Source organism: Lagenorhynchus albirostris, chromosome 1 (assembly GCF_949774975.1).
Source record: "Lagenorhynchus albirostris chromosome 1, mLagAlb1.1, whole genome shotgun sequence".
Taxonomy (NCBI): domain Eukaryota; kingdom Metazoa; phylum Chordata; class Mammalia; order Artiodactyla; family Delphinidae; genus Lagenorhynchus; species Lagenorhynchus albirostris.
The window spans coordinates 132,611,609-132,634,626 of record NC_083095.1 but is presented as its reverse complement, the minus strand read 5'-3'; the positions used below and the strand labels follow the sequence as shown (position 1 = coordinate 132,634,626).

At 45.3% G+C, this 23,018-nt stretch overlaps 1 protein-coding gene across 3 annotated transcripts; it reads left to right on the top strand.

Moving 5' to 3' along the window:
• The first annotated feature begins 949 nt into the window (after positions 1 to 949).
• SNUPN (snurportin 1) lies at positions 950 to 20,025 on the top strand. Of its 3 annotated transcripts, none has more exons than XM_060170180.1 (9): positions 952 to 1,408; positions 4,569 to 4,726; positions 6,603 to 6,750; positions 11,764 to 11,868; positions 12,108 to 12,204; positions 13,336 to 13,433; positions 16,256 to 16,330; positions 17,859 to 17,939; positions 19,398 to 20,025. In XM_060170180.1, the coding sequence occupies exons 2-9, from the start codon at positions 4,569 to 4,571 to the stop codon at positions 19,719 to 19,721; spliced, it is 1,086 nt and encodes a 361-aa protein (XP_060026163.1). In that variant the 5' UTR covers positions 952 to 1,408; the 3' UTR covers positions 19,722 to 20,025. The 3 variants fall into 3 exon arrangements, with proteins under 3 accessions (XP_060026171.1, XP_060026163.1, XP_060026153.1); XM_060170170.1 differs by having other exon boundaries at positions 4,564 to 4,726; XM_060170188.1 differs by lacking the exon at positions 17,859 to 17,939 and having other exon boundaries at positions 950 to 1,408; positions 4,564 to 4,726.
• The last annotated feature ends 2,993 nt before the right edge of the window (positions 20,026 to 23,018 follow it).

Sequence of the window (23,018 nt, the reverse complement as noted above, 5' to 3'; positions counted from 1 at the left end):
TTGTTCTTTTCTGTGACTTCTGTGGTCATGGGTAGAGAATGGTGGGTTCTGAGACACAAAATACTTAATATCCTGGTGTCAAAGTTTCCTAGTGAAGTCAGGTCCTGGGCTCTTCTTTGTCAGTCTCATAATCAGCTTTTATTTGTCGATGCACCAAATAACCTAGTGCACAGCCTGACCACTGAAAGTTAGAGCTCACCTATGTAAATTCTGAAGTAAAAAAAAAGAAAAGAAAAATTGGTCTTCCACAGCCCCAAGCACCCTCTACCCTCCCTGTCAATCTGACCTCCAAATGGACGGAGTCATGTACATAAAATATGCAACAAGTCCACACCTTGGACTCAAAATGTGCCAACTTTGTGTACGTTGTTTCTGTAGTGTGGTATTGTAATATCCAACTTCTCTGTAAGTCAGACATGCAGCAAACTTAAATATTTGGCTCAAAAGCCGTGTAACTTTGGCCAAGTTGCTTAACCTCTCTGAGCTTTAGTCTCTACTTCCTTGTGCTATTTTAAGATTAAATAAGATAATTCATGCAAAGCACGGGGTCTGCCTCAATGTAAGTATTCAATAAATGGCTATTCACAGTTTTATTTTGCATCTCTTCAATCTTAGCCCACAAAGGCTGCTCTCCAGCTTTATTAAGTTCGTAAATCTCGGCTGCTTCCCTCCACCCTTCGCACCAATTCATTCCTTCACCAGAGCCATGCCTTGTGCCGGATGCAGGAATCAAACCAGGTCCCTACCATTGCCAAGCCCACAGGCGAGAAGGAAAGAGAAACTCCTAAAGCGAGCAAATGGCTGTAATCGAGGTTTCTTTTCAGTGTTCTAAGGGGCGAATGGGTAGGGGACGACTAATTGTCTGAGACTTAGTGGTGGGTGTATGTGTGGGCGGGGGAGGGAGTCATTCAGGCAGCGCTTTCCCGTATAAAGCATGGTCACGGGAGAGGGAGCGGACTGTTGGTGCACTCCTAAGGACTGTGCGTATCTGCGGGAGGCGGCAGGATCCAGGGCCTGGAGGGCCTTGAACGCCCGGCCACGAGACCGGGGTTCCAGCTATTGGCGAAAGTAACCCGGAGAAGCTTCTGCCCAGGAGTGAGGCTTCGGCCCGGCCAAGTCACCTTGCAGGAGGGTAGCAACATAAAAGCAGAAGGAGGACCCCCGCCCGGCCGGACTGGAAAAACCCCGGTAATTGCGGGCGGAAGTAACCGCAAGCCCGTGACAGAACCGCGGAAGAACTCCCGGCGTTCTCTACGTCCGGAGGAGCCGGAAACTCCCAGCACTAGGTGGGTGAGCCCGGCGGCACGGCGGCGGCCAAGGGAGCGGGGCCGGCTCTCTAAAGGCAGCTGATTGGTCGGCCCCCGGCGGCGGCGTTGGCGGCTGCGCGTGGAATTGTCACCTCGCACTGGTGAGTCGTCGGTTCTAGCTTGGGCCCCGCCGGCTCCCGAACTGACCCTGGGCGCCGGCTGTAACTCTCTGTGGCTGGCTGCACACTCCCGGCTTCCCGAGCCATGACCTGGAGGGGCAGAGCGAGGCCGGGGCCTCTCCTTGGGCGCGCTTCCACTCTTCAGTTCCAGGCTGTCGGGCCAGGACCCCTCAGGGATTTTCTTTGTGGGGGAGGGGCGAATCATGCAAGGCCTAGATGACCCCATCCATAGAGAAAAGCTGTGCGCGCCTGTAGCGGGGAGGGCGGCCGAGTGGAGTTCAGTTCCCCCGGCCGCATTGAAGCCCGGTGGGAGACGCTGAGGAGGCCTAGATCCTGGCTGGGGGATTCGAGGCGGGGCGCCCCCGGAGGGGGAGGAGGAAGAGGCAGTAGCGGGGGACAATTGGAGTCTGGAGCTCGGGGGAGGGGCCTGGGTGGGTCGGAAATGGGATACAGGTGGAGTTTGAGACCGCCAGGTCAGAACCCTTGGAGTCATCATCCTCCGAAGAATGGGTTGAAAGAGCAGGAGCCAGCCAAGGACAGCCATAAAGGGAGGTACAGCCAGCCGCCCCAGTATCCAAGGCATCAGTTTTAAGAAGGATTTTATGCTTCTTGGTAGAGCATGAACCCACACCGAGATAAAGCACGATGAGGCCTAATAAATGTATTTTAGATTGGGTCATTACTTTGGTAAGACGAAGACATAATGAATTTTTAAAAGATTTTATTATGGAAGTGTTCAAACTTACACAAAAGTATAGGAAAATACAGAAAATAGCATACCATTTAGGATCCTAAGTACTCATCACCCAGCCTCAACTACGAATGGCCACCCCGGTTGCATAACATACATGTTAAGACACGCCTCAAATCCACACATAATATGCTAATCTTAAGTTTTAAAAAGGTGGGTTTTTTGTTTTTGTTTCTGTTTTTTTCGTGTTTAATGGGTATAAAGGTTCCATTTTGCAAGAATAATAGAGTTCTGGAAATTGCACAGCAATGTGAATGTAATTAACACAACTGGAGTGTACATTTAAAAAGGGTTAAATGGGGCTTCCCTGGTGGCGCAGTGGTTGAGAGTCCGCCTGCTGATGCAAGGGACACGGGTTCGTGCCCCGGTCCAGGAAGATCCCACATGCCGCGGAGCGGCTGGGCCCGTGAGCCATGGCCGCTGAGCCTGCGCGTCCGGAGCCTGTGCTCCTCAACGGGAGAGGCCACAACTGTGAGAGGCCCGTGTACCACAAAAAAAAAAAAAAATGGTTAAGTGGTAAACTTTATGTCATGCGTTTTTAACCACACACACACAAAAAGTTCCTTTCAAATTAGAAAAAAGAAAATCTAGGGAATTCCCTGGTGGTCCAGTAGTTAGGACTCGGCGCTTTCACTCTGGGGGCTTGATCCCTGGTCTGGGAACTAATATCCCGAAAGCCGCATGGTGCGGGCATTAAAAAAAAAAAATCTAATGCTGTAAATTAAGAAAGAAAATCTGAATTCAAATGTGCAATGGAAAATAACTCTTTGCCAAGTAGAGGCCTATAGAGTTGTATTTTTAACTGTGGAGGCTCTGCAATGAACCTGTTGGTTTTGAGGCTCAGAGCATTGGGACCTGGACTGGGGTGGAGTTTAAGCACTGGTGGTACCCTCTGGTTTATACTAGAACTTGAAGGGTTGGGCCAGCCCAGGTGTGTGAATAAAATTTCTCCCAAATATTCCTCTTTTCTTGCAGTCTGAGGCACACTTTTTTTTTTTTTAATTTTTTTTTTCTTCCAGCCTTGGCGGCTTGTGAGATCTTAGTTCCCCCACCAGGGATTGAACCTGGGCCCTTGGCAGTGAAAGTACAGAGTCCTAACCAATGGACTGCCAGGGAATTCCTTGAGGTGCACATTTAATCTTTAGGTGAGCTCCTGTGCTACCTCATACCTTCATTCATGGAAGGGTGAGTGAAGTGTGAATTCACATCTTTCTCTCTACTCCCGTTCTTTAGGGTGGCCCTTGGTAGTCTGTCTCCAATATGATTTGCTCTGTGTCTCCCAAGTGTACCACATGTCTGTCCTTCACATTTTCTAGAGCAGCTGGTGTTAACTGGGAGGCACCCTTCCATATTTTAGCTCTTTTCGAAATGAGTCCTGCATAGGTAGCCCTGAAACCTTCCTTCTGCCCACCTCAAACAAGCAAATAAACAAAACAAGCTATAAAGCAAGAAAGTAACTGCCAGGTTTGGGTTTTTGGCTCCTCTTGTCTTCCTCCCTGGGCTCCAGAACCAGCACTTCTCCTGGAACTAAATTTTCTTGATATGAGTTGGCATTTATTGGAGAACTAAACAGCCAATCAGATAAAACTTGCATCAGAAAATTACATATTTTATTTATTTATTTAAATTTATTTATTTTTGGCTGCCTTGGGTCTTCGTTGCTGTGTGCGGGCTTTCTCTAGTTGCGGTGAGGGGGGGCTACTCTTCCTTGTGGTACGCGGGCTTCTCATTGCAGTGGCTTCTCTTGTTGCGGAGCACGGGCTCCAGGCGCACGGGCTTCAGTAGTTGTGGCTCGTGGACTCTAGAGCACAGGCTCAGTAGTTGCGGTGCATGGGCTTAGTTGCTCCGCGGCACATGGGATCTTCCCGGACCAGGGCTCGAACCCGTGTCCCCTGCGTTGGCAGGTGTATTCTTAACCATTGTGCCACCAGGGAAGCCCTACATTAAAAAAAAAAAAATGTTAAGAAAGAAAATTACATTAGTTATTGAGTAACAGCTTTTTAGAACTATTCAGGAAAAAAATTAGATGATCGATTACTTCACTGCATGTCAATGATTGTAAGAAGGAATTAATGACAGGGTCCCTGGTGAATGATGACAAAGAGCAAAAGTTAGATTCAATCACAAGGTGAATTTGATTGATGTTGAAGTTTATACACTCAGAGCTATCAAAATGCTCATTATTAAAATATCTGCGAGAAAAACATTACTGCTCATATGTAACTCACTTACCCTTTAACTTCTTTTTTTTTTCCCATAGAAATAATTGTGATTTTGGATTAAGTGAGGTTTTTTAGGAATGTAGCCATCATGTTACACCATAACTGCCTGTACCCGAAAGGTGATACAAAACGATTGAACAATTTTCTGATGTTTTCCTTTGTAGGGAAGATGGAAGAGCTGAGTCAAGCCCTGGCTAGTAGCTTTTCTGTGTCTCAAGATCTGAACAGCACAGCTGCCCCACACCCCCGCCTGTCCCAGTACAAGTCCAAGTACAGTTCCTTGGAGCAGAGTGAGCGGCGCCGCCGGTTACTGGAACTGCAGAAATCGTAAGGGATACTTTAACTCCTTGGCTTCTCTCTGTAGGCTGGGAGCTGTGAACCATTCAGGAGGCTCCAGGCTTGTCTCTACAGAGCCACCTTCAAAGTGGACCCTTTGTAGGTTGTTCTTCTTGCCCACAAGGTTGGGAGGGGTAAATCCTGGCAGAGGTAGACATCCTTTACACCCGGAGCTTGGGAAAAATGAGGGAGTAGGGAGAGACTGAAGTTTGAAAGCAAAAGCTCAACTCTCTGGTTAAATTTTTCTTTTCTTTTTTCCTGGCAGCAGTACTGAGCTTTGTAGTTTAGGGACTTGTGAAAGCCACTCCCATACTTCCACTCCCCACATTCCCTGTGTGCCTTCTCCTGCAGTCTGACTCCTGGCTTTGGTGTGGGCTTCCTGTCTTCCTTCAGCCCAGATGTTTCTGTGGAGCCCTTGGGAATTCAAGACAAATAATTCCACAGGGAATCTGAGGAAATGTGTTCCATACACTTCGGTCTCAATACCAAGATGAGCAAACAGGGAAAGAGATTGATTGCAGGATAGGAGTGTTTGAGGATGGGCTGCTCTGAAGGCAGGGCCTATCCTTTTATTCTCAGTGCAACACAGGCCTCTTCTGGTTAAGGAATTAAGGATTAGGAGGAACTATCGACAGCTGCATTTTGCCCACTGCTTCATCACTAGATGTGTTTATCAGAGATGGTTCCCTGTGGCCTCTGGGTTGCTTGTAGATTACATTCTCAGATCACGCATTCCCCCGATCCCCAGTTTTTAAAAATTGTGATTAATTTGGAATAGGTAATATGTTCGTATGGTTCAAAATTCACAATACATAAAAGAGTATATGGAGAAGGGACTTCCCTGGTGGTGCAGTGGTTAAGAATCCGCCTGCCAATGCAGGGGACATGGGTTTGAGCCCTGATCCAGGAAGATCCCACGTGCCGTGGAGCAGCTAAGCCTGTGCACCACAGCTACTGAAGCCCGTGTGCCTAGAGCCTGTGTTCCGCAACAAGAAAAGCCACCACAATGAGAAGCCCCCGCTCGCCACAACCAGAGAAAGCCCACATGCAGCAACGAAGACCCAACACAGCCATAAATAAATAAATAAGTGTTTTTAAAAAAGAGTATGTGGTGAAAAGTCTCCCTCCAAAATGTCAAGTTCCTCTCTCTCTTTTTTTTTTTGGCCACGCTGAGCAGCTTGCAGGATCTTAGTTCCCCAACCAGGGATTGAACCTGGGCCCGCGGCAGTGAAAGTGCCGAGTCCTAACCGCTGGACCGCTAGGGAATTCCCAACATCTTATAGTACACTTGTTACAACTAATGAACAAATATTGATACATTATTATTAACTAAAATCCATACTTCTTTACTCAGATTTCCTTAGTTTTTTCTAAGTGGCCTTTTTTGAAAGTTAGGAACTGCAAAAAGGTCTGGCTGTTCCTCAGAAAGTCCCAGAAGCTGTCCTTGTCTCAAACTTCTCACAGCATCTCGGTGTTTCCTCTCTGCAATCCCTGGGAGCCTTCAGACGGTATATCTGCCAGGCAGGGAAGTGTCAGCTCTCACCTGGGGTGGAGATGGGAGTCTAGGGTGGGGTGGGTAGGAGTAGGATCAGCCACTAGCGAACCCTGAGAATTCCTTTAAATATTGTACCTTGCCTATTCTTAGGAAACTGAGGAAAGCTGAGTGTGTTCAAAGGGGGTTTCCTATTTAGGATCTGTGAGGAGGTGGTCACTAGTTAAGGCTTACAAAGGAAATTTTGTCATCTCTTACCCCACCACAATTCCCAAGTTGCTCTTGAATTTGGAGACTTTGAATTACATCTGTCACATTTCAGGGTGTCTTCCTATAAGACATAAAGACCTGTCCTTATGCCTTTTCTTTTCTCAGAAAGCGGCTGGATTATGTGAACCATGCCAGAAGACTCGCTGAAGATGACTGGACAGGGATGGAGAGTGAGGAAGAAGAAGAAAAGAAAGATGATGAGGAAATGGACGTTGACACTGGCAAGAAGTTACCAAAACGCTATGCTAATCAAGTGAGTGCTCCAGAGAAGATTAGGCGCAGCTGGTCCTGCTCCCTTTACTGTGCAGTCAAAGCTCTTTACTTGCCCTAAAGAGGAGGATGAGGCAGGAAGAAGGAATAGCATCTGCAACGAAAGTGCTGATGTACATAAAAGTTATGAGATGAAAAGAGGTGACTTACAGTTTTGTGTGCTGACAGGGGTCACTGATAGAGTCTGGGTAGTGGGTTTGGGAATCATTACCCCATGCTGTTAGCAAAGGCTTCTGGCCTGCTGCATTTAAAGCCCCTGAGCTACTGATATGCTAGCGGACGCCATTCTTTACTAGCCGTTATACAGTCGTTTTGGATCAGGCCTGCCCAGCCCAGCACTGTCCCCCACCCCACCTCCCAAGCTGGTAGTCTTTCCCAAGTGGTGGACTAACATGCCAGCCTTGGGTCTTCACACTCAGGTGGTAGGAGCTTGGAGGTCCTTGAATACTGGGAGCCTGCCCAGCCACCCCAGGCCAGCCAGTTGGCCTAGGTGAGGTTGAGGCCATGAAACAACAGATCGCTATAACAAACTTGACTAAATGGCCTGTTGATTCCGGAGAGGAAATCAGTGTGGCTTGTGGCGCCATAGGTGAAGCAGGCATGGAGACTGTCCAGTGCTCTAGGCAACACAGTTATTCTCCAGAAGGCAGGGCATGTGTCTGAGTGGGGCTGGGGGTCTACCCTGCTATTGTATACTTCTCTCTATAACCCAAGTGTCTTGTCACTTCAGAATCCTCTCCCACCTTAAGAATATGGTTCCTGGGTGCACACACTCCCATCCTCTTTCTCTGCCTCAAATATAGCACAGACATCTTCTATGACAAAGTACAATTCTGTTGAGCAAACATTGTTTTTTTTGTTGTTTTTTAAATTTTTTGGCCATACTGCACAACATGCGGTATCTTAGTTCCCTGACCAGGGATCGAACCAATGCCCTCTGCAGTGGAAGCACAGAGTCTTAACTACTGCACCACTAGGGAAGTCCCGAGCAAGCATTGTTTTGTTTTGTTTTTGTTTAAAACAGAATGTTGGCTTTTTAAAAAACATTTATTTATCTATCTGTCTATCTGCGCCGGGTCTCAGTTGCAGTACGCAGGATCTTTGTTGCTGCATGTGGGATCTTTAGTTGTGGCATGCAGGGTCTAGTTCCCTGACCAGGGATCGAACCCCGGACCCCCTGCATTGGGAGTGTGGAGTCTTAGCCACTGGATCACCAGAAAAGTCCCCCCGAAGCAAGCATTGTTGAAGGCCCTGTTCTATGTTAAGCTAGGCTATTCTCAGGGGAAGATAGACGTGGGCCAGAAATAGCCCATGCACTCCTCTAATAAGTGTAGATTATGGTTTTTGCAATAAGAAAGTGAAATTAACTTCCAACAGAGAAGGAAGCAGGGTTGTGAAATCAGGAAAAGCTTAATGAAAGAGGAGACAGTTTGGAAACATGGGTAGGACAGGTGGAGGTACAGAGCATTTCAGGGCATTCCAGGCCGCAGGATCAGGCTGAGCAAGAGCCCAGAGGTGGGAGAAGAATATATGATGTGTTCAGGAGGGGTGTGCAGAGTGTGTGTGAGGATGGAGCAACATAGGGTAGGGGGAGGAATATAGCAGAAATATGTACAAGGTTTTAGACTCTGGGTCTAGATTGTGAGGAACCACCGAGACTTTTTGAGCCAGAGGCAGAGGTGGGACTTCATGTGATGACTACCACATCAGTGTAGAAAGGCCTGGAAGAGAGAGACTGTGGTAGGCGGCTTAGGTTTGCTAAAAGATCTGATGAGTGCTAAGGGCAGTGGAAGTGGGAAGGAAAAGAGGTCATGAGTATGAGAGATGTTGCCAGGTGGAATGAACAGAATTTATGGCTAGGAGAGGCAATATGAGAAGCGGGTAAGGGTTTAAGCTCAGGTCGCATGGACTGACCTCAAAGTCAGGCTCTGTGTTGACCATGGGCAAGTTACTTAACCAGTCTAAGTCTCTAGTTTCTTATCCGTAAAATGGGACATCGTAATAGTACCTATCTCATAGGATTGTTAGAAGGATTAAATGAAATAGTGTACCTTAAATACCTAGCCCAGAGCCCATAATGAATGCCCCACAGTATTAGCTGCTACTGCTATTTTTTTAAACAGCCATATTGAGATACAATTCACATAACATACAATTCACCCATTTACAGTGTACAATTCAGTATTTTTTTAGTAATTCACAGAGCTGTGCAACCATCACCACTATCTAATTCTAGAATATTTTCACACCCATTAGCCCATTTCACTCCCCATTTCCCCTTCCCTCCAGGCCCAGCAATCACTGATCTACTTTCTGTCTCTATGGATTTGTCTGTTTTGGACATTTCATATAAATGGAGTCATATGAGATACATCCTTTTGCTTCTGGTTTCTTTCACTTAGAAGGTTTTCAAGATTCATTTATGTTGTAGCATGTGTTAGAACTTCATTCCTTTTCATGTCTTTTCAAATAATATTCTGTTGTATAGATATACCACATTTTGTTTATCCATTCATCAGTTGATGGCCTTTTGAGTTGTTTCCACTTTGGAGCTATTATGAATATTGCTGCTATGAACATTTATTTACATGTTTTTGCATGGACATATGTTTTCATTTCTCTTGGGTATATACCTGAGAGTGGAGTTACTAGGCCATATGATAACTCTGGAGCTATCAGACTATTTTTCAGAGTGACTACACCATTTTACATTCCCACCAGCAATGTTTGAGAGTTTGTTTCTCCACATCTTTGCCAATACTCGTTATTGTCCGTCCTTTTGAATATAACCATCCTAGTGGGTGTGAAGTGGTGTTTCATGGTTTTGATTTTCATTTCCCTAGTAACTAATGATATTGAGCTTCTTTTCATGTGTTTATTAGCCATTCGTATATCTTTGGAGAAATGTCTATTCAAATCCTTTGCCCATTTAAAAATTGGACTGTTTGTCTTTTATTATTGAGTTATAAGAGTTCTTTATATATTCTAGATACAGGTTCCTTATGAGATACATGATTTGCAAATATTTCTCATTCTGTGGGTTGTCTTTTCACTTTCTTGATGATGTTTTTGGCAGCACAGAAGTTTTACATTTTGATGTAGTCTAATTTATCTATCTTTTGTTTCGTCATTTGTGCTTTTGGTGTTGTATTACTATTATTCTTTAAGGGAGTGTTCATTATGCCTTGGGTTTAATTGAATAACACAGAGGAAGGTGATGATATTAACAGGGCACAGAACGCAGAAGGGGAAGGGTGGGTGTTTCAGGGATGGGAGGTACTTGGGCAACAGAAGCCAGTGAATTCTGTTTCGGCTATGCTGAGTTTAAGGTACAGAGAGGACCAACAGAGAAAGAGATAGCAAATGGACAGCTGGAAATATAGGTTTGGAGGAAAGGAAAGAAGTCTGGAGATGAAAAAGAAGAGAATTAGGGGACTTTCCTGGTGGCGCAGTGGCTAAGAACCTGCCTGCCAGTGCAGGGGACACGGGTTCGAGCCCTGGTCAAGGAAGATCCCACATGCCATGGAGCAACTAAGCACATGCGCCACAACTACTGAGCCTGCGCTCTAGAGCCCGCAAGCCACAACTACTGAGCCCGTGTGCCACAACTACTGAAGCCCGTGCACCTAGAGCCTGTGCTCCACAACAAGAGAAGCCACTGCAATGAGAAGCCCGTGCACCGCAATGAAGAGTAGCCCCCACTCGCCACAACTAGAGAAAGCCCGCACATAGCAACAAAGACCCAACGCAGCCAAAACAAAAAAAAGAGAGAGAATTAGGAGGCATCATCTTAGAAATGACAAGTGAAGTAGATGAGTTCCACCCCCACGGGGGGAACAGCATCTAAGAGAAAAGAAAAGGGGGACCTAAAACAGCCCCCTGAAGATTATCTACATGTTTTGGGGGAGTGTGTGGAGGAATGTTTGGAGGAAAAACAGAAAAGTACTGTCATGGGACCAAGGGAGCATGTGTCAAGGAGGAGGATGTGACTGGCAGCATTACACCAGGAGTAGAGGAAGGAGGGGGAGGTGAGGAAATAGAGGTACTTGGCTGCAAGGAGGTCAAGTGGGGCTGTGAGGTAGCAAATCTGGACTGCGGGTGTCAGAGTGGGTGGGAAGGCAGCAGCAAGAAATACGAAGTAGTTGGAGGGTGAGAGGGAGGGAGACACAAGAGGGAAGAGATATGGGAACATATGTATATGTATAACTGATTCACTTTGTTATAAAGCAGAAACTAACACACCATGGTAAAGCAATTATACCCCAATAAAGATGTTTAAAAAAAAAAAGAAATACGAAGTAGTTGAAAAAAGAGGGAACGTGGAATATCTTAATAGAAATGTAGAGTGATAAAAGGTTTTCATTTTTGCCTTGGTTTTGAGGATTAGGGGTTAAGTATTTTGTGGCCTAAGGGGAAGGAGAGATGGGAGAGATGAGAGATTCAGTGGGAAGTATTAATTGATAGGCTAAAGTCTTGTATAGATGGGAGGGACTAGTGATGAATGGAAGAGTAAATTTTTTCAAATTCATTTCACCACAGCCCTTTTTTTAAAAAAAAATTTAAGGTAGATTTCCTAACATCCTTTAGTATAGTATTTGGGTCACTAGTTTGGGAAATGATCTAGTTTAGAGCATCTCAAGGTCAGGGACTTGATTCATCTCTGAGGTATAGCCCCTGGAACATAATGGTTGTGATAGTGGTAGGTGGGTGGACAAAGTAAGGAAAGATAGAGGGTCCCATCCCCCCATACAGGAGGTGAAGTAGTAAGAATGGATATGGATGCAGATAATGAAGGTGAGAAGTTGAAGTTCACAGTGAGCAGGAGATGAGTTGACTACTAAGAGCTAGTGGGGTGGAGGTCCCACTGTCACCCTTTTCTGTTCTCATTCTTTTACATGTATTTTTATTATATATATAGGACGTGAATTCTTTGTCATTGTAAACATGGGAGCAGCACAGCCCTGTTGATTTTTAACACCATTTTTTGTGTTCCCAGTTAATGCTGTCAGAGTGGTTAATTGACGTCCCTTCAGATTTGGGTCAGGAATGGATTGTGGTCGTGTGCCCTGTTGGAAAAAGAGCCCTTATTGTGGCCTCCAGGGTGAGTAGCTGCTCCTGCCCCCGGCACCAGCATGCCTGGCCTGTGGCGGGAGGGGTTCTCTGCACACTCTGTGTTCCTCATCTGCCACAGCAGCTGTCCCTGCCATGGGGATTGAAACGCTTTCCTGCAGGAGGGATTTGATGAGAGCCATCTTTGGGCTGATGGCACCCCTGCAGAATGTGGAAGCAGGAGGGTGAGGAGACCTTGATGCCTGACAAGAATGGTAATTGTCCACACAGGGCTCTACCAGTGCCTACACCAAGAGTGGCTACTGCGTCAGCAGCTTTTCTTCCCTTCTGCCAGGAGGCAACAGGCGAAACTCAGCAACAACAAAAGGTACCTACATACAATTGACTGTTTATTAACTTTTATAATCAGTGCTTGGTTAGTTGCTTAGTTAGTTGTTTTAAAGACCCACTTTAAAAGCATACTTTTGAAACTGCGCACAGGTAATATCCTGCCCACTGGGCTCTCCCTCAAGGTCAGGCCTCCTCAGTAGCAGAATAGTTGCAACTTGTGAGGCCTGCTGGGCAATAAACCCCTAAATTAAAGTCAATGCACCTTTCCCATGGACTTCCATCACAAGATGACAGGTGCAGTTCTCTGGGGAAAGGACCCCCAGAAGGCCAAATGTAATGTACAGTAAGCTGTTGCTGCGACTTCCTGCCGAATTCCCTTTTCTCCTTTCTCAGTGTCCTAATCTTAGCTTATTCCTCCCACCTGGGCCCAGCCAGGGAGACTAAGGTCACGAAAGTTTGCCCGGGGTCATTCAGCGAGGAGTTGGCAGAGCTGCCAGAACCGTTCTCTCACCTCTGTCTGCCCAGGCTCTGCTGGTGGTTATTCCTGTCCTCTGTTCTGAGCCCTCTATTGGCTTTTTTTTACTCGAGCCTGAAATGCGCTCCCACCTCCCCTCTACCCTGTTATTTTAGTCCTCTGATCCCAAAAGATTGTTCATATCCCATCTCTTCCATGAAGCATTTTCTGGAACTCTCGTTTTTCTTAGTTGGTGCTGTATAATTCAGGTCTTGGTTCTTTCCTCTGTAATCATCTTATCTCCTTAACTGGATTGTAACTTCCTTAAAGGCAGGGATTACTTATAGTTAATATTCCCCACAGAACACAGTGCCTGTGTTAGGAACTCAAAAAGTAATTGTAAACTAAAATGGAAGATTACTTCCCTTCAAACTTGAGCTTCTCTAAGGTGAGTAAATGTCCCAGTTTTTCTAAAGGTTCAGAGTTCACACTGAACCTTCTTGTGCTGTCATACCTCAGGTCACCCCTAGACTGTGCCAGGTAGCCAGAAAAGGCTGTGAAGAACTTTGTCCTGTAGTGCCGGTGCTTGCCGTGAGCACTGAGGATTGTTGGATTCGGTTCCCAAGCCCCTAAGATGGGGCTCCCCAGATTGTGGTGGAGGGAACCCTGATGGGAAGGGGTACCCTGTACTGACTTTCTACTTTGCGTCTCCAGACTACACCATTCTGGACTGCATTTACAGTGAGGTGAACCAGACCTACTACGTTCTGGACGTGATGTGCTGGCGGGGACACCCTTTTTATGACTGCCAGGTAAGGACTGACACTCCCCTCATGTCTTCTCCTGTTTTCTCCTCTCCTCCCAGGAAAGTGGCTCAGCATGTGTGTTTAGTACGTGACCAACTTCTTGGTGTGTACAGGATGTGGTATATCAAGAACATTGTCTAATGTTCCTTGCATCTTTGGGTGTGTTTAAATTAGCTTCATTTATAAAAAGAGGTAGGAGGAACTAAGGGAAGCATAGCAATTCTTGAGGGGAGGAAGGAGAAACAGAGTGTAGGGTAGGCTGGGACTTCGTAGAAGCTGTAACCGCCCCCTCCCCTCTCTCCAGAGTGTGGGAGGCTTGCTGGCAGGGAAGGTTGCAGGTGAAGGGGATGCTGCCTTGTGCAGGCGGCACAAGGAAGAGAAGGTGGAATGTTAAGCACCATCAAATAGACTTCTGTCACCTCCACTCTTCACCAACCACATCTTGACCCTGAAAATGTCAGGGCCTCCTTGGTATGACCGTAAGGCCTCGAATCTCTGAGGGGTTAGCTTTGGAAGGAGATTTTCCAAATGGAGAGAGGCCCCCCACCCAATATTCTCCCCTTAGGTTTCACCTTCCCACAACATTTTTCTCAGATTAGTGATTTTTTCGAGTGACAGACGCAGTCATCAGAGAGAGGCTAGGTCACCCCACAGGGTCCATCTCTGCTCCTATGCTCCCCATCGTTGTTCCAGTTTTAAAGTGGTGGGTTTTTTATGCTCCTGTCAATTAGTTTATCATAGTGGTTCTCAGAATGTTGAATGTGTGGCCTCAGAAAGTTGTTAGTAATGCAAATTCTTAGACCTACTGAATCAGAAACTCTGGGGATGGGACTTACGTTTTAATAAACCTCCAGGCGATCCTCATGCAGGCCCACGTGTCCGAATCACAGGTTATCACCACAGGCTGCTTCTTTCTGTAGCCATTACCCCAAGCTAGGTTTCCAAATTGTGCTAGGTGCTGGTACTTCAGAATTCTAGCATGCATCTCATTCAAAAAATAATAGCCAAGGGACTTCCCTGGCGGTCCAGTTTAAGACTCTGCACTTCCAATGCAGGGGCCATGGGTTCAATCCCCAGTCAGGGAACTAAGTTCACACATGCTGCACGGTGTGGCCAAAAGATAAAAAAACAAAAACAACAACAAAAAAATAGCCAAGACCTGCATTGCTAAGCACTTTGTGAGCATGATCTCATTGAATCCCTTACAACTCTAAAAAGTAAGTATGTACTATTGTTATTACTCTTCATCATTTAGATATGAAAGCTGAGAGCCACAGATGTTAAGTACCTTGCCCAAATGCAGAGCCAAGCCTAAAACTCAGAACTCAAAAATTCAATCGAGGGACTTCCCTGGTGGTGCAGTGTTAAGAATCTGCCTGCCAGTGCAGGGGACACAGGTTCAAGCCCTGGTCTGGGAAGATCCCACATGCCGCAGAGCAACTAAGCCCGTGCACCACAACTACTGAGCCTGTGCTCTAGAGCCCACGAACCACAACTACTGAAGCCCACACGCCTAGAGCCCATGCCAACAAGAGAAGCCACCGCAATGAGAAGCCCGCGCACCACAGCGAAGAGTAGCCCCCGCTCACCGTAACTAGAAAAAACCCACGGGCAGCAACGAAGACCCAGTGCAACCAAAAATAAAGAAATAAATAAATTTATTTTTTAAAAAAAGAGAGAGAAAGGCCACGCAGCAACGAAGACCCAATGTGGCCAAAAATTAATTAATTAATTTTTAAAAATTAAAAAATAAAAATTCAATCAGGAACATATTTTCCTATAATTCTGTTGAAGGATGTTTCATAACATGCATTTACAACTTACAAATTTGATAACTAAAGCCACCTATATTTTGACAATATAAAGAAAAGATTGTGGGTTTTTTGTTTTTGGTTTTGGAAATTAAAAAAAAAAGAAAGAAAGAAAAGTCCCTAAATAACAACAGAAGCATATGTATCAGTAATTTAGATCAATAGTAATTTGGAATAAAGTAGTTTATGTGAAGTTACAGCTATAAAGTAGTTTCTAATTCTTAGGTAAAATAAAACAGAGGTTAAGGTAATGTGCTTTGGAGTTGGTGAGTCCTGGTCCCATAGTATTTCTGTGTGCACCTGGGTGAGTGATGTAATCTCTCTGAGCCTCAGAGTCCTCACCTGTAAAATGGAGATAATAATAATACGATTCTCAGAGGATGGTTGAGGATTAATACGATTATGTATGTAAGGTCCTTAGCATGGAGCCTGAGACATAGTAGGCCTTCAGTGACAAATGTTGGCATTACTACTATTAATAATTCTATTGGATTTTAAGGTAAAAACATTTAAAGATTTTATGAACATCTTCCTGACCTTACAGCAGTGTTTTAAGGGAAATGAGGGTGAGAGAACGGCTTAGGTCTTCATAAATCAGGTGGCTGTTTTTTTCCCAGTTTTATTGAAATTAAACTGAATTGCAACACTGTAAGTTTAAGGTGTATAGCACAATGATTTGACTTACATATATTTTGCAGTAGTTACCTGAGTAAGTTTAGTTAACACCCACCATCTCATATAGATACCAAAAAGAAAAGAAAAGAAAAAAATAAATGTTTTTTTTCCCTTGCCATGAGAACTCTTAGGATCTGCTCTCAACAACTGTCATGTATATACCAGACAACAGAGTTAACTATTGTCATTGTGTTGTACTTTCCATCCCTGGTACTTATTTATCTTATAACTGGAAGTTTGTACCTTTTGACCATCAGGTGCCTTTTTAGAATGGGGTGTTTTTGTTCGTATTAGAGTTTGAGGTGAGCAGTTTTTAATCTTTCCCTTTCTCTTCTCTGGCAGACTGATTTCCGATTCTACTGGATGCATTCAAAGTTACCAGAAGAAGGACTGGGAGAGAAAACCAAGCTCAATCCCGTAAGGCCTGGTGTTAGGATTGCAGAGTTCTTTATGGGGATTGGTTTGGATTGGTCTGTTATCTAAATATAATCATTATGAATGAAATTATCTTTTTGAGGCAGCATGGCATAGTGGGAAAAGTATGGACTTAACAGTTATCTAGATTCCAGTTTTCGCTTTAACAATTACCAGGTTAAGTTAATATCTTTACTTGGCCTTAGTTTCTTCATCTGTTTAATAGGGTTAATAATACCTACTTTACAGGGTTGTTCTAAGAACCAAATTATATAAATATACAAGTCTTTCTAGCATAATTCTTACGGTGAGCACTCAATAAACAGTGGTTGGTATAAAATGCTAATAACTGTTTTTATTAATAACACTGTTTAGAATTCTCCAACTGCAGCCTGCATCAGCAGCCTCTGGAGGCTTGGTAAAATGTAGGCTCCTGGGCCTCACCCCCAGAATTTCTGATTCAGTAGGTCTGGGGTAAAGCCTGAGAATTTGCATTTCTAACAAGTTCTCCAGTGAAACTGATACTGCTGGTCCATGGACCACACTTTGAGAACCTCTGCCTTTGCATCTGAGCTAAGAGTGACCTCATCTAGTCAGTCCCCTGTTTATAGATTAGTATATAGGCTCAGAGAAGGGACTGCCTTCCCCAAGGTCCCATAGTCCAGGATGATAACCCAAATGTCTTGGCTCTTCGCTCAGTGATTAAATATGGGACAGTTGTTTTCATTGCATTTTATTAGTTAAGCCCTGTAGACTGGCATTTGCTTGGGTTGCTTACAGCATTTTTAAAAGCAACTGAATAAACAGTTACAGGACAATAAATGGGACCAGTACTTCCCGTGATGTTATCAATAAGGTCCTAGAAGAACATGCACTGAGGAAAGGGAACATGGGTACTGCTTTCTCTGAGATGCTGTTTGGTGTGTGCTACATGTACTATCTCGTATCTGCATAACAATCCTATGAAGTAGATATTTTATTATCCCTTTTTACAGATGGGAAAATGGAGGCATATGGAGATTAAATGATTGACAGAGCTGGGATTCAGACCTAGGCAATCTGACTCAGAGGTTGTCATAGTCCTAATCACTTTGGTATACTGCTTAAGTGTAAAAACTTTTGCTGGTGTGAAAGGGGCTTCACCAGTCCTTCATTAGGGGCAACTGTCATAGAGCTGGGAGAATAACATAGAATCCCTAAACCTAGCACAGGGCAGTGGTTCTCAGTCCTGACTGCATGAATCAACTGGAGAGTTTAAAAAAAAAAAAAGACTGGATCCCACCCCAGAGCAGTTCAGTCAGAATCTCGGGGTGGTGCTTGGGCATGAGTAATTTTTAAGAGTTTCCCAGATGGTTCTCCTGTATAAAGCAAGGTTGAGAACTCCTGACCTAGTAATTCAGAGGATAAGTAGAGGGGAGTGGGTAGGGAAGGATGAGACTGAAAACTTCTCTTCTTTGATACAGCTGTTCAGTTGCTGGAACCAATATTGTTTGTAACATGTACTAATTCTTTGTTCTAATTTATGTTTTAGTTTAAATTTGTGGGGCTAAAGAATTTCCCTTGTACCCCTGAGAGCCTGTGTAAGGTGCTGTCTATGGATTTCCCTTTTGAGGTAACAAAACCATTGTTTTTATTGCCCTGATCTGATTGTAAGACACAGGGAAACTTGGTTATACAGTCTTAAGAGAGCCTCTGACTTTGCTGTGTCAAAGCATCAGAAAAGGGCTAAATGCTGACTCTTGGAAAAGGATGTGCTCGTGGCCCTTCATAGCCTCAGTGCCACCCTGCCAGATACGTCAGAATGCCAGAGCTGGAAGGGCCCTTGAAAGGACAGCTCATCTAACTCCCTCATTTTACAGATGGAGAAACTGAGGCCCAGAGAGAGGTGAGGCTTCCATTCCTAGGTCCTTCTCGTGTGCCTCTTTCTGCTACAAGCCAGAGAACGAGGCCCCTTGTTTGACTGCCACAGCTGGGGCTTCTGTGACTGACAGACTGCAGGGCTGTGAATTCCTAATCCTTCCTTCCTCCGAAGAGCAAATGGTCCCCAGGGATGGCAGTGCTTGCTGAGCAGTGGAATGGCAGTGGGGCGACCAACTTGTCCAAGGTTGCCCAGGACTTCCCTGGTTTTAGTGGTGAAAGTCTCACATCCCCAGAATCTCCTCAGTCCTGGGCAGTCTTTTGTCATCCTCAGAACCTGCAGCTACCCTACAAGCAGACTTCCTTTGCCCATGATACCCTTTAAAATTCTGCCTGGTCACCTGCAAGTATTTGCTTGAACTGGATATAATTTTGCTAAAAGGATCACAGCTTCCCAAATGATGAAATGGCAAAGGCTGAGTTGCCTTCATTTCTGGGAGTCAGTTAAGAAGGTGGTAAGAACACCATCTTTGTTTATAACCCTTATGCCCCAGTGACAATAAATGCTTTTTAGAGATGAGTCACTGAATCACAGAAAAGAACATATGGGACTGTGGGAGGTCTTCCCGTTGAGAAAAACTGAGCTCACAGACAATTTAGGGGGAGGTTTAGGCAGCCAGCAATGGCTGGGGAGCAGGGCTTCTTGACAGGCTGTTTCCCATGCACTCAGCAGTCCAGCATCTTGGAGGGGCTTGTCCAGTCCCCCGGCTTTGTTCCCGGTGTGGAGCACATCCCCCACTACAGAGACCTCCGGGTGGTGGAAAGCGAATGGGATTTGAGGAGAGAAGACCTGGGTTCAAGCTGAATTTCTGCTTCATACTCACTGTGTGTTTGAGGGAGGCTCCAGAACTCCCTGAGTCTGAGCAGCTTCATCTCCCAGACACTTCCATGGTGGGTAAGAGGGTGAAATACTAGGTAGGAAAGCACGCTGTAAACGGGAAAGTACTTTTTATGTTTTTATTTTCTAAAATTTAGTTTTCTAGGCCATTTCTTCTTTTAGAGAAATTCATGTGTGAGAAACAAAGACTCTTTTTCTTCTCGCAGTGACCCAGAAAAAAAGAGCTGGACCACAAGAGCTACCCCAGTGCACATAGGTCTCCTACAAACATGTGGCCCCAGAAGTCGTTCTGATCCCTGGTTTTCTTTCTTGTAGGTAGATGGGCTTCTCTTCTACCACAAGCAGACCCACTATAGCCCTGGAAGCACTCCTCTGGTGGGCTGGCTGCGCCCCTACATGGTGTCAGATGTTCTTGGCGTAGCTGTGCCAGCTGGCCCGCTGACTGCCAAGCCAGAATATGCTGGGTACCAGCTCCAGCAGATTATTGAGCACAAGAGGAGCCAGAAGGAGGGAATAAAGAAGATACTCACACACAAGTCCTCTGAGAATGGACGCTATGAGTTGGAGCACCTGTCTACCCCCAAGCTGAAGAGCCCTCCCCATAGCCCCAAGCACCCAGGGAGCCTCATGGATAACTAGAGAGGGCAGCGTCCTTTGGGAGTCACAGGATGGGGGTTGGTCCCAGAAGGAAGGCTGGGGAGGAGGACAGTGACGAGAACAAGATGACTTCATTTTAGAGCAGACTTTCCAAAGCCACTCCAGCTGGAAACAGCTTATCTCCTATCTGAAGTGCTGGCTTTAACAGTTGGGGGAGGTTTCCAGATTGGGTAGTCTTTGCATTTGAGCAGCAACTCCTGTGAAAATGTATTTCAGATCCACAATGTAAATATATGTAATTCTTACGGAAGAAGTTGTTCGTGATTGTTAAACTTTATTTATTTTATTTTTGTGTGTGTGTGATTCTTAAACTTCAGATAGTCAGGAATCTCCCCCACCTCTACCCCTTCAGGCCCCCTAAACCGTGACTGTTCAAGTCTTGGCCCATTTCACTCTGTTTTTAGCACTTAAGCATTCTGCTGAGTTTCCAGTTGCTGCTGTTGGTAACGTCATTTTCTCAAAGGTCTTACCAGGAACTGCAGTTCTTGGTATTTGAATATGTTCCCTCTTCTGAGAAGACAAGTGTGATTTTCTTTGGTTTAGACACAGCCAGAGATAAAATGCAAATGGAGTTCATTCACTACTTCAGCCAACATTTGAGCACCTTCCAGAAGATAAGCCTTGTGCTTATGTAGAGTGGGTTATGGTGAGGGACCATACTTCATCCCTGCCCTTGAGGAGCTCACGATCCAGTGAGAAAATAAACCCACCAGCATCTAGAGTGGGTCCAGATGGTGGGATGATTGCTTTAGTGCAGAAAGGGGCATAGAGCATGGGGTGTGGGGGGATGCTGGGAAGAGCAGAGGGAGGTTTCACAGAGGAGTTCAAAGCTGGGCTGAGGCTCAGAGGAGGGACAGAAATGTGCTCTGCAGAGAAGGAGGGCAGGAGTTTCTCACAGAGGCAGGAGGGTGTGCAGATGCACCCCTCCAGAGCTGGGAAGGACTTGCTCTGGGACCTGAAGTCGGTTCAGCGTGGCTCAGTTGTCAAGTAGGGCTGGAAAGCTATGGGAAAGGAGGCTGGAAAGAGGTGGGTCTGATCATAAATGGCCTGTGTGTTATGCAGAGGTTTTGGGTTTTATGTATGGATGAAAGGGAGCTGATGAAGTGCTTTGAGCAGGCAGGATCCATTCAGATTTGTGAACTAGAGCTCTTTGGCAGCTGTGGGAGTGGAAGGTGGCGTCTAACACCAACCAGTTTCTGCTCTGTGTTCAGGAAATGTGTCCCATTTCCCGTGGCCTCAATCTGCTCCCCATACCACTTTCCACTTTTCTAGGACTTCTCTTACAAGACAAAAGGACTTCACTGTTCCACTCCAGCAGTACTAGTATCCTGTGGACAAAATTTCAGAGGGATCCAGGGCAGATCTTGTCTGACACGCAGTTGTTTCTTTGTGTTGATTAGTTCTGGGAACAGATCCGGGCAGAAGTTGTGGTTAAGCAGAGCCTCATTACACAAATTCAGAACACCATTGGAACTAGCCTCAGTGTTGGGCTCTTAAAGAGCTGCTCGGGCTGACTCTGTAAAATTGGTGAAGGAAGAAACCCCTTCCTCCCCTACACAATGATGACCCAGGTGGCTGCAGATTTAAGCGTGCCTATATCAATAAGCTCTTTCCTGAATTTAGGTCAACTCTGCAATAGAAACATTGTGTTCCTCTTGCCAAAAAGCTTGTTGTAGGCTGCTTAAAGGTTTAGTCTCTTCTGAATGCTCTAGTCTGCTCTCAGCAGCCAACTGTATCATTTCAGGAGATGTGCATGCTAGTATCAGTAGAGACTTGTCCGGGCTCTGCCCAGAAATAATCGGTCTGGAAGGACTACTTCCCCAAAGAACGCTCTCTGGGGACAGATGCATGAACCAAAGAACATATTAGCCAAACTTATCACCATGCACGACTTGATACTGCTGAATGGTAGCTTGAAGGCTGTATCTCAGGGGAGTGCCCTTATATTTTTAACTGAGGAGCCAGTATTATTTATCATCACTGAATAGAATATGTCTCTTGGTCATATTTCTCTGCGAATTATAAAGTCACCTCCTGCCACCTGTTTCAAATATGGTTGCGTTATGGGTTTCTGGGATTGGATATTGGTTATTTTAATGTTAACTCATAACTTAGATTGTAGAGGAAATGGAGAAGAAAGAGGTGGGACCTAAGGACATGGTGACTCACTAGCTGTGAAAGGTAAGAAATGGACAGGAATCATCAGAATGATTCCTAGGTTCCTAACTTGGGTGACTAAATGCTATTAAGAAGGACAAGAATCCCAGGAAGAACATAATTGAGGGGGACTGGGGGGAAAGATAATAAGTTCAGTTTGGGACATGCTGAGTTTTAAGTGACTGGGAGACTGACTGGTAAGTAGTTAGGCCTTAATTCAAGTCTTCATCATTTCTTTTCTGCAGCACTGCCAGAGGCTCTTACTCTGCCACCAGTTTCCCTGCCACCAGTCTTCCCCCCTCCCCAACAGCTCCAATCCATCCCTGTCACAACTGGCAGAGTGATCCTTTCTAAAAATGCACATCTGATCATGTTACTTCAAGGACTTCCCTTCGCCTACAGGGCACATGTGAAGCTTCTTGGCCTGCTATGCAAGTTTCTTCATGACCTGGCCTTAGTGTATCCGTCTAGGCTCATAAAATACCTTGCTTCCTTTTCTGCCTCCTTTCTAGTGATGCTGCTTTATAGTTCGCAGTACAAACACACGTATTTTATATTTTTTCCCCCCAAAACCATCCCTTCTCACTCTGATTTTATCCACCTGGTGAATATACCTACTCATCTGTTGAATAAACAGATACCTGTTTGAAACTTTACCTCTGCAGGTAGAATTAGCAGTTCTCATCTTTGTGCCCTCCCCATCCCACTACACATCTGTTTCCCAAAGTTACGGAGAGTCCCCAAGACTGCTCTTTGGTTTGATAATTCACCAGAAGGACTCACACATTCACTGAAAACTGTTTTACTCACAGTTACAGTTTATCACAGTGAAATGAAACAGATTTAAGTCAGCCAAGGGAAGAAATGCATGGAGCAGAGTCCAGGAAAGTTTCAAACATGGATCTTCCAGTTGTCTTCTCCCAGTGGAGTCATGGACAGCTTTAAACTTCCTACTAACTGTGTGACAAAACTCATGGAGTATTGTCAACCAGAAAATCTCACCTGAGCCTTGGTGTCCAAAGTTTTTTATTGGACTTGGTCACACAGACCTGGTTGGCCAACATCAATCTCCAGCCCTTCCTGGGGTCTAGTTGATAACGTGTGGTCCAAGTCCCCCTCCCT

Bases quoted from the DNA above. Each gene is read 5' to 3' on its own strand.
- SNUPN (XM_060170180.1), top strand. From the start codon at position 4,569: ATGGAAGAGCTGAGTCAAGCCCTGGCTAGTAGCTTTTCTGTGTCTCAA. The intron at 12,205-13,335 runs GTACCTACATAC...TTGCGTCTCCAG, and splicing joins AAACTCAGCAACAACAAAAG to ACTACACCATTCTGGACTGC. The intron at 13,434-16,255 runs GTAAGGACTGAC...CTTCTCTGGCAG, and splicing joins ACCCTTTTTATGACTGCCAG to ACTGATTTCCGATTCTACTG.